The 11,491-nt window shown below is 55.0% G+C and overlaps 1 protein-coding gene across 1 annotated transcript in view; it reads left to right on the top strand.

Annotated features, from left to right (window-relative positions):
* Positions 1-468: 468 nt before the first annotated feature.
* Positions 469-11,491, top strand: part of LOC116433062 (uncharacterized) — a 60,381-nt gene continuing 49,358 nt past the window's right edge. Inside the window, exons 1-2 of the mRNA XM_076369825.1 lie at positions 469-1,297; positions 9,649-10,036. Of these exons, the coding sequence (XP_076225940.1) occupies positions 1,114-1,297; positions 9,649-10,036 (572 nt within the window). The 5' untranslated portion in view covers positions 469-1,113. The remainder of the gene's footprint in view (positions 1,298-9,648; positions 10,037-11,491) is intronic.

The raw sequence follows: 11,491 nt of genomic DNA, 5'->3' as shown, positions 1-11,491 counted from the left end.
CGCCGCTTCCAGATACCTTCGGTATCGGTGGTGGGTACGGCGATGGTGGAGGAGGATGGAGGTGGCGGCGACAGTAGTGGTGGTAGCGTCGTCGATGGTCGAAGGTAGCGGAGCGGTGGTCGTGTCGATTGAGAGGTGGGCGTGGTCCAGCCGTCCGCCGGGCAGCGAGGGGAAAGGGAGAGCCGACGGGACCGCCCACGCGGCGCGCCGCCGCGTATCGCCGGCCGTCTCGTTTCCCGTGGCCGCGCGGCCTGCCCAGAATCCGTCTCGTTCGCGCGACCGCCTCGTTTGGGCCGGAGGGCTGGCCGCGGGCCACGCCCACTAGGGGCGCGCGCAGTTTCCCTCTTCGTCGGGCGTTCGGGCTCGGCGCTGTCGCGTCGCGTCGTGTTATCGGCGGTCCGTGAGCGGCCAGCACCGAGCGCCGTTGCCGTCACCCTCGTCCGCCTGGTGGGGCGAACGGTGCGCGTGGGAGGAGGAGCAGCGGCCCAGTGGAGTCCGGGAAGTCGAGCAGCGCAGACGCGTTCGTTCTGCTCCGCGGCGATCCTATAGTCTTGGCCATACCTCTTGCGAGCCGCATCCTCTTCGCACACCGACACACGATCCACGGGAGCTCCGTCCCGCGACGATCCTTCGCCAGCGTACGAACACGCGCGGCGGCTGCTGCCCCAGCGCCGGCCCTTGCTCGGCCCATCCACCGATCCGTCCGCGACCATTTCACGTCCCCGATCGTCCGAGGAACACGCCGCGGGGTTCGATCGCCTTGCGATTCGACGGGAGTCGATGGGAAGTGGAGGTGCGTCGTCGTCTCGCGGTTCATCGCCGTGTCGTCGACGGCAGCGACGTTCCGACCGCGGAACACCGATCAGAGGAACGAGTCGCGGCGCGTCTTCTCGCGAGTGACGGTGGTGAGATCCCCTCGATCTAGGAAGAGGATCGCGCGGTCGCGGGACCGTTCCGTGGTTTCGGGAGGAAACTCGTCCGGAGGACGCTGGGCGAGCCGGAACCGAGACAGAGAACGGAGAGGCGAGGAGGACGCGGGAGACGCGGAGAGGAGAGAGGAGAGAGAATTTCGGAGAAGATTGGAAACCGAGGTGTCGTCAAGCGCGAGGAGGGATGCCTACGAAAGGGGAAAGGGGAAAAGCGACGGACTTCAGCATCGCGGCCATCATGGCGCCCAGGGGTCCGTCCTTCGGGCATTACCACCTGCAGGGCATCGGCAACACCGCCGCTACCGCTAACACCAACCTGGAGTGTCCGACCGCCAGAGGATTCGTCGCCAATTCCGCTCTCGATCACCGTAAGTTCACTTCCTTCTCTCGCCTGTTCTCCCGTTTTCCCTTTGCTCGGCCGCGCGACAACTTCTTCTTCTTCGTAGCTGGACATGTTTCCCTGTTTGCCGTTTTAATGGCTCAGCCCTTGGGCTCGTCGCCCTCCGCTTAGCCCGGCTGCAGCTCCGCGGACTGTGCGCTGGTAATGTTGAAGTGCTGGTGTCGCGCGAATGTAAATACTTGCCTATGCTAATAACAGTAGTGTCAGTAACGACAAATAACAGTAACGGTGACGAGAAACCTCGTAGCAAGAAATCCCGCGGCGTTTTTACCTCGGTTACATGTCAACCGAAGAGAATCCGGCCAGTCATGTTCTTATTTTAACGATCCGCCGGTCTTATGCAAACGTAAATCACACTGGAACTATTCGTATCGCTACCGGACGCGTCCCGTTCGTGTCTTTTGGGCCGTGTCGCCTCGACGCGAGCGCCGCGGCTCCAAAAGTTTCCCGGTGAACGGGTCGAAATTCTTCGGAGAGAGAGATAGACGTCGGTCCCCCCGCGCGGATTAGGTGTCGACAAGTTTCTACGGACGAATAAGGAAAAAAACCGCGATAAAGATCGTATCCGTGTCCCGTGCGGCGCGCGGCCGAGGTGTTAACCCGTGTCGCTTTTAATCTTGCCTTGTATTCGCGGGTCGCTGCGGCGCGGCAGCGACGGAGGATCGTTAAAATTATCTGGACAACGTTGTACCGGCCCGAATTACACGATAAAGTTGTCCGCCTCTCGGATCAACGGAACCGCTTAATCGACCGCGATGAGTTTCGATGACGATTAGGCCGGCGACGGTTGCCTCCGTTCTCCAATTCGTTCAACTCGTTACACCCGACAGATAGACGAATGATAAAGATTCATATACGTCATTAAACTTTGTGCAATGCATCGACGTGCGAAATGTCGAAGTAAAATAGCTTTATTTCGCAATTCGAGTATGTTTCATAGTTACTTTCGAAGTATGTCGTCCGCTTCGCGTTAGAGAGTATCGACTGTTCATAGTGAGAAACCTTCGAGTGCAAGGAATCGAGTGAAATTCACGGGAATTATCCGAATCGGGTGAACTCCGAAACGAACGCATCGTTGGCTGCCTAAGCGACGCGTCTTCGTTGAACAATTCGAATCGCTTAATCGTACTGAATCTAACTGTGACGAACAGGCAATCTCCAGATAGACACGTTACAGTCCAGTGAAATAACGAGTGCGACTAAAATTCGAACGCTGGCAGCTTAGAAATAATTCAAACGTGCGGTACCGAACAGGATAAATCATATTGTAATCAAAACATGCACGGTTCCGTGCTTCGACGTTCGTTTAAACCGACGCGCAAGCAGAGACCGGCGCGTTGTCGGCCGTTTAACAATGTTGAGTCGCGCGCACTCGGTACTCCCGTCCGTCGGCTCGTCACGCGTGGAAACTTCGTGCGAGCCGGTCGTTTCTCCTCGGCTGGACTACGTTCTCGGAAATCTTTGATCCCCGCGTTGCTCTAGGTGTTTACGCGTGATTCGATCGCGTTCGAGCATCGACGGATGCTCCGATTGCTGACAAGCGTCTCGCGGCTGATCGTCTACCCAGCGATTTTCCTCAATCATCGCGGTTAACGCGTTCGCCGCCACCGGAATGATCAGCGATTCGCGTACACCGTTCGTTTCCTCGTAACACAGACGAATGGCGTCAGGACAAGCGATTAATTGTTAAACGTCGCAGTTCTTTGTGCTATTATCCAGCTGTTCGCGCTACTGGATACACGTTTTCGGCACCAGCTGCTCGATCCCGATTACCCGAATCCGGATGAGCGGCTCGCCGACGCGTTAACGGTCGCGCGGCTAAAATCCGATCCTGCTTCTCCTCCGTCCGTTTAATTAGAAATTCGCGATCCATCGTGCGGGTTGAAAATAGAATTCCTGACAGCGGGACAGGGAGGGTCGCCTGGCGGCGGCGCATCGGGCGATAGTTAGCGTCCGAAACGGGAACGCCGCGGACCAGAAAACAAGGCGGCTAATTGTTGCCAACGGATCGCGCGTAAATTCTACCTGTTCGCACCGAAATTAACGACCCGGTCTATCTTGGAGCTAGGCGTCGACGGCGGACGCGGCTCCGATTTTTCCGATTCCTCGCCGGTTTATCGGGAAAAGCGCGAGCGAAGAGGAAGATTGGCTGGAGTCCGAGACCAGCCGTAGCTCCGCGGCGGAAAACACGGCCCCGACGCGGAAAAAGCAACACGACCGGGCCAATTTTCCGAGGAGGGAACGTAAATTGCCCCTGTTTTTGTCTCGGAGCGCTCGACCGTTCGCCGCTTTCAGCCGGTAATCACATTAGCGCACTTAACGACGCCATTACGGCTCCCGTGGCAATCTAGAGATTCTTAATCGTTCCCAAGAACAAGTTTCGCCGTGTCGGTGGAGGATGAAAGAGAGACAGAGCGATCGACCGAGGAGAGCGGAAGGATACAGCGGCGAGGGGGGCCTCGCGGGGGAGGGGGATTCGAAGGGAGAGAGTGGAAGGCCGAGGTGGAAAACATTAAATACCAACCGGCAATTAGATTCATAAGATCTCCTATTGCCGTCACTTGTAATCATTGTCTCGCGGGACCGTGGTATCGCGCGCGCGGCGCCGCGGGAACGCCGCGCGACCCGTCGCCCGAGAAGAGGAGAGAAAAAAAGGATTTCTATGAATGAGCCCCCGGTGCTCGATGTAAAAGCGCCACGTAGCGAGGCGGCAACGTGAAATCAATTCGGGCTGACAGCGGCGTAGCGTGCGCGCGATAATAACGACTTGGCGGCGGCGGCGGCGGCGGCGGCGGCGAACAGCGACACGTATTCTGGCCGACGATAAACGTTGGAACGCGTCGGCCGGGATCGCCTCCGCCGCTCCGATCTTCTTCGCGACGCCCCGACGATCGCGAACCGGAGCGAGATCGGAGTTCAGCGTTTTCTCGGGTGACGTCGCGTTCCCGAGGTGCTAAGGAGACGCGTCGAGCCTGTTGGTGCAACGCGGTTGATCGACTCGCTTCGATCATCCGACGATCCGCGAACGAGGTTTCATTTCGTGCAATTCCAGTCGCTTCTCTCGGTCCTCGCGTTCTCTCGAGTTCCCTCGAGGCTTACCGTGTTCCGTAGGTATCTAGAAGGGGATGGATCTCGCGTGTCGACGTAACGCGATCGTTACTCGGCTCGTTTCGATGATCCAGGGATCGGAAGAACTCGCTCCAGTCTGCGATCGCAGTTTCGTGTCGAAGTCTGGTGGTTTCGGTCGCGTTTCCTCGTGTCCTCCGGTGTCAGCGTCCCGAAGGTTTTAAAAAGTGGTCTAACCGAACTCGTTCCGGTGATCCACCGATTCGAGGCTCGAACGGCTCAGTTTCGGCTCGCGAGGCCCCACTTCGCGACGATTCGTTCCCGATCGCGGTTCCTCGATTCCCGAGGCACCGAAAAGAGGGCGGACCGAGCCAATTGGTGTAACGCGACCGTTACTCGGCCCGTTCCCGTCGATCCTTTCGAGGCAGCGTCCTTCGAACGGCTGGGTGGTGACAGGATTCTGGGTGGTCGGCTGTCGGTCGCGGCAAAAGGAAGCTGACGTCAGTAGCTCGGTCATATTTCTTCTTGCCTTAAGATCATGGGACACGGGACCACCTCTTGGTGGCAGGCCACGATCGAGCCCTCGACTGGTTGCCGGTGCCGGGGAGCTTCCGGTTCGTTCGCGCGCCGGTTCTATTCGCGTTCAGAGCGGCCCCGCGCTCGCGTGCGCGTCGCCGCATCGAATTAAGCGCCCCAATAAACCGCGCCGCGCGGAAAACTGAACGCGCGGCGCGGCTTATCGAGCGGAAAGCGTAAATACCCGGGAAAACGCGAGCTCGGGATTTATCGCGTTCGTGTCTCGCGTCAGGTGGCTGGTAATGAGACGGCGGCGTTCGAAGCGAATAAGTTCTTTATAAGCGATCGGTTCCTCTCTTTCCCCCGATTCCTTCCCCCGGCCTTCGTCCCTCGGACAATGGACAGCTTCGATGGGCTCTTCCGGTTCGCGAGATCGGCCTCCGGGCGTCGTCCGCGTGAAACCGTCCGCGAATATCGGTGACTCATTGTGCTCGGAAGATGGGAGAAGGCAATAATGAGGCTACCGTACGCGTCGCGTGTCGCCGCGGAACGTTATTAATGCTGCGTATGCACGTACCCATTACGATCGTGATTTCGCGACAGCGAAACGAAACCGACCGACCGACCGACCGACTGGCCAGCCTGCCGGCCGCTCCGGGGAACTCACCTTGGCCGAACACAATCGTCGCGAGTAAATGCCACCGTCGATTCCCTTCCCGCGAGGATCGTCGGCCCACCTTTTGCCCGGCACCGAATCCGGGGCCAGCGGGGTGGAGCGGGACGGGGCCGGGGGACGAAGGAGGAGGCCGCTCACGGAGGTAAAACAGGAATCCGAGATGAAAACCGCGAACGCGCGATGTTCGTGAAAGAACGTCGAGGTCGAGGCGCAACACGCAACACGCACGGCCGAGGTGTTAATTTTAACGCCAGGCTTTCCCCGATGCTCGCCTCTGTCGACCGGCTGTTTCGAGCAAGCGCGCGCTCGTTTCGCGAAACCAGTCCCGCCCGCGACCCCCTTACCGCCGGCAGAATTTCGTAAATTGTCGCGGCGCGGCGCGTTTCGTTCGGTCGTATTGGTTCGATGACTCGGGGAACGGGGATGGATTCGGGTAGGAGGAACGTCGCGCGAGGGTTCGATTCGCGGTGATTTGAACGCGACGCGTTCAAGGATGCTCGTGGACTGCGGTTGTCGTTGGAGCAAGCGATGGGTGGTAAAAGCATAGCAGCGAAGGAACATAATGCGAATAGATTCGGAACGATAGAACGACGCGTTAAACCAGTTCTTCGCTAACAGTAGCAAGAACAGGAATACACCAGCAGAATCGAAGGGACATAACGCGAACAGATTCGAAGCAAGAGAAAGATTCACGATAGTTCCATCCTGCGTTCACTTCGACGCTTCGAGGGTCATCGTCGTTACAGTTAAATCGAGCGATTCTTCGTTGGCAGAAGCAGGGGCAGCAGAAACGCGAGTAGAAGGGGCGACGGAGGTTCTGCGAGGATAGGAAAATACATACAAATAGGTAGGAAAACGGAAGAGCGGCTCACGCGAGTTCGGTTCCGCGCCGCTGTCGACGCCGCGAGCTGGCCATCGACTGCGCGTTATTACCTTTATCAGTAGAGGAAGCCATTATATGGGATGGCGGAGGTAGGAGCAGCAAGAGAAACGCAGGCCAAAGCGGCGAAGGAGAAAGAGGAAGCTCGTGCGTGCGCGACAAGCGCCGATGACAATGACTGCGGTCTGCGTGAGTGCGTAACGTGCACGCAGATGCACGGGAGCGCACGCAACGAGCGAGAGCCGCACGCGATGCCCCGCTAACTCGCCTTCCTTTTTAACGCGCCTCGCGCGCCCTCGTCGTTCCTCCCCGAATTCGCGCAGAAATTCGCCTCCTTTCTTTCGCCGGGCCCTTTTCGACGGTCGCCGGGGACCGGTATAATTTCATCGGCGGCCCGCTTCGCGTTTCGCGTGTTACGGCCGGCCGGGGATCCGCTCGGACCAGTTACGCGTGCGCGCGGTTTCAGTCGACGACTGCTCCTTTATTGTTGCAAAAACTCGAGTCCTCCGAGCTTTAAAGCTTAGCCTTAAACGCCGAGTCTCGGAGGCTTACACGGTTCCGCGAAGCTCGAGTCCTCGGAGCTTCAAGGTTCAACCTCGGGCGTCCTCGACGCTTGTAGACCTAACCTTAAAGGCTGCCCCCTGAAAGCTTGGCGATAGTATAATAGCAGCATTCGAGCTGTCGTTCCCTCGAAATTATATCGTACTTCCACTTGCCGTTTTATCGCGCTCGTTTCAACACGCGCCGGATCTTACAAAAGATTCTTGAGAAAACTGCCGAGCAATTGGAACGAGCCATTCCGAGTTTCCTATATGAATTAGAACAATACGTTCCTCTGGATTCGAAGGATCTACGCATCTATGCGAACGCGTTTGATATAAAGTCCCTCGCGAAAACGTCTGTATAATTCGTACGCTCGCGAAGCGAAGATTACAGTTGAATTTGACTCCGGTGGTTTCAGCGTTAAACCGTGCCGGTACGATTTAGAAAGCCCTTCTCGCTTGACATGCACGACCAGATGCGCAAAAAGTGTTGGCTCGTAGCTGGCTCGCTCGCGTAGCGACGTACTTTACACGTCCGCGTCGTTTTACGAGCGAGAACCGTTCGTTTCCAGTTCCCCGGCGAAGTGACAAACACGCGTAGACACACGTACGCGCGCACTCGAGGGGCAACGAAAGGAAAGGCCGTTTTTTATGGACGCGTTTACCATTAACCGTGTCGATTTAAACGAGCGAGATGCACCGGAACGATACGCGGGGCCCGAGCGAGCGTCGGGGGGACGCCGCTGCGCGCCGCGCCGCGCCGCAGGGCGGGGGTAATTAATCGAACCGGGCGCGCATCTGCTACGAAGGTGGCGCCTAATTAAACCGTCAGATTTCAAGAAAGCCAATCCACCGCGCCAGTGTACACAATGTTAATTGCGCCGGTCACGATACCGATCTGTTAATTTGTACTATTCCGCGCGAACAATGCGTCTTCCGGCCCCGTATCTCAAATTGGATCCGCAACCGATACCGCGCGCGTTCACGTGCGCGCGCGCACGAGCGGCCGCTCGCTTTACCCTCGCGCGCCGTGGACGTCGCCACGCACGCCGGGAAGAAGGAACGTTGCTTTAGCCGGTCGACTGTGGGAGTTCGAAAAATCGCGAGTTTGTTTAGGGGAATCAATCGATGAGCGTGTACGTCGGCCGTGCGGCGAATGTAGTTGATGTACGTGTGGTAGAAGGAAGATTAAACGACGAAAGGAGTTATATTTGTTTATTCGAGAGGACGTCGGATGGAATTTTCGTCAGGAAATTAGTAATAGTTTTGACATTTTGAGATGAGACTTTCATAGGTGGAATACCGAGTTGCGAAGAGATGATGTAACTATTCGAAATCGGTACAGTTAGTTTCTATTTAAGCGTTTCTTGTATAATTCCGCGGAATCTGCGAAAGGTTAATGATAGGTACTTGGAATAATTTCGGTATCAAGGATTGAAGATATTAATGAGATCGAGGAACGTCGAACGGAGATTGACAATTGGATCGAGCGAAAGGATCGCGACGCTGCCTATCGACGGAGTCGATTCTCTAGATGGAATTGAAGCGAAGACAATGTATCTCGAACGTCTGTGGTTCGAGTCCCCCGGTATGCGTCGATTTCATTATATCGCGAGTCGACCGACGTTTCCACCGTTACGTCGGAACGCCGTTTTTCACGCGCAACTCGTTCGAGCTCGAAAAAGAATCTGATTTATCCGACGGAATGCGCCGATTAATGCACGATCGAACATTGTTCGTAAGCGGGTATTGAAAACTCGGGAACGAGCATGCGGCTGGCATCGATGGAATTCTAACCGAGGCGGTTCAAAGCGCGCGTCGCGTCGATTCGGTTTCGTAAACGTTTCTATCCGTTACGCTAGCGCGAGCGTTCCACCGGCCACGCGCGCTGGAACCGGTTTTTTCGTCAAATTTCCGACGACGCGCGTTTGACAGCGATGGCGTCGGCCAATTACTTTCACCGTTCCGGCCTAACGTCGCGTTTCCTCGTTTCCCCGCGCGCCCGTAGCGCGAATGCGAAACGACGGACGATGGTTCGCCACGCGAGCAACGGGTAACTGGAACAACAGAGAACCGAGCAACGATTAGCGCGTCAAGTGGCACGAAAATCCTGAGCGTCTTTACGTAACACTTACTCCTTCGCAGCAATGAAAAACAAGGACAATCATTAATTATTCGGCATTACAATCCTCGCGTTGCACGTCAGTTTCACTCGCTGTTACAAAACTTACTGCAACTCATTTGCTCAATGATATTTCTCAGTTTTTAGTGTTTCCCTCGCGAAACGAAGGTTTCCAAGTTTCTCCACGTTACTTTTTACTAATATCAATGCCGAGTATCCATTAATAAGAACCATATGAAACGTAACGTTGATTCTAAGAACTATCAGTTTTTCGCTTTAAATCTGATCCGATTCGGTCTACCCTTTCGCAGAGTGATTAACATACCCGTTGCTTCGAATAACTTTTACGCTGTAGACAAGGTACGAATGTCCAAATGACGATAAGAAACGAATAACCCGAATACAAATAATCGATTAAGTTCAATTATCCAATAAATAATTCCACTGAAACAACGATCCGCTTGTCGGTGATCCCCGTCCAAAGTTCCGTTTACGTGACCTTGGTCACTGGTTGCAGGGATGAGGTCGTCGCCGGTGAACATCGTCGCGACCGCGACCGTCGTGACGGAGGAGGCGTTGCTGGCCGACGACGAGGTCGAGAACTGCGAGGGCGAGAGCGAGGGGACGGAGAAGTCTGGCAACGAGGAGGACGAGGAGGTCGACGTGGACGTCGAGGAGTGCAGCAGCGTCGACGACGGGCCGGTCCACAGCGCGCCCGACGACCTGAGCGCGACCTCGACGAGAAAGTGCCAGGACGTCCACGGCGACCACGAACGGAAGCACCGGCTGAGGACCAGTTGCAACTCCGACGAGCTGCGGGACGTCGAGTGCCACCTCGAGACCAAGGAATTGTGGGACAAGTTCAACGACCTTGGCACCGAGATGATCATCACGAAAACGGGCAGGTAAGCGACTCGCTTTTCACCGCATGCGAACAGTGTCTTCGTAATTATTCGAACATCATTGAGGGCTCGTCGGGGATTCACGGTGAAAGGACAGATGGCTCGGTTTCATCGGAAGAGTTTATCAAATTTCTCAGATTTCTCAAAGAGTTTCTTGCCGATAGTTAGCGAAGGAAGCTTGAACGCGCATTTCAGAATAGTTCGACAGGCTTTCGACTCGTTGTGTGTTCTACTGGAAATAATTGGGGACAGACAGTTGGCGATTCAAATGGGATTGAGTGGCTTCAAATGGAATCGGTGTAATAGTAATCGATCGGTCTATTGACACCTTGTTTATGGTTTGCTTGATTGTGACCGAGGTTCGTTTGTTAGCGATGTGGAAACCGGAAGGTGTTTAATTTATATCGGAGACATGGCGTTTGGGTTAGTCTCGTGGTTTCATAAAGCAGAGGGTTAACATGTTGATCGTGTTTCTATGTTGTGAATGTTTACTTGTTCAGCTTAAGCAACAATGCGCCGTTGGAACGTCAACCGCGCACTGGGAAGACGTGGCACGCACGTCGAGACGTTTCTGTTGCGAAATTCTCAATTATGTTTTTCACGCGTTGACAATCTTGTTGCTATTAGATTGCTTCGAAATGTATCTCTCTATACAGAATGATTAACAAACGAAATTGGTGTATGTATCAGCGTAAAATAGGTAAAAACAAAATTAAGAAATAGAAGAAATACAATATTAAATCGTTTAACTGAATTGGATCATTGTACGTTTATCAAACTGAATGTCACTGCAGTGGGTAGCATTATTTGTAATATAGTAATCGAAGTATAGTAATTCGATTTGGTGTCACCGGTGACCCTCATGGCATTCAACGTGTTAATGAACTAGATAGAAAATCTGTCGCAGTCCTACTCCTCGTTTCCTATAACCGACCGAAACGTTCGAGTAACAGTGAACAGCGGCAGAAGTCGAACCACCATGCTATCCTCGTTCGAAAGTGTTGCACGCTGGCATTAAAAGCATTCCGGATCTTCCTCATTCCCGAGGATAGGGGTTGCTCGCATGCAGCCGCGTGTAGGACGACCCGAAACGAATCGGCTCGTCGGTGTTCTCTGTCGAGAGTCGTCGCGTGGCTCGCGCAGTCGCGCAACCGCGCAGGTGCACCGGAAGATGGCCGAGACCGGCACGAAGCGAGGCGAGGCGAGGCGATTGCCACCGAACAGACGAAAACACGTTCCTCTTCGGCGTTTATCGCTTTGCTCTCTCGGCCAACTTCGACGTACCTACACGATCTAATTACTCAATTTTCAAAATAATTCCCCTCAACGTACGCGCGTCGAATCTCTTCCAGCTGTCGTTCCGTTAGAAAAATACTCTGTACGCGTGACTTAACGTTCTCGCAAAAACCCAACCGCCAAGCGCGATTTTTCGTTTCGATTCAGATACCGAACGACGCT

The sequence above is a fragment of the Nomia melanderi genome, chromosome 8 (genome assembly GCF_051020985.1).
Source record: "Nomia melanderi isolate GNS246 chromosome 8, iyNomMela1, whole genome shotgun sequence".
Lineage (NCBI taxonomy): Eukaryota > Metazoa > Arthropoda > Insecta > Hymenoptera > Halictidae > Nomia > Nomia melanderi.
This window is presented reverse-complemented; position numbering and strand designations above follow the sequence as displayed.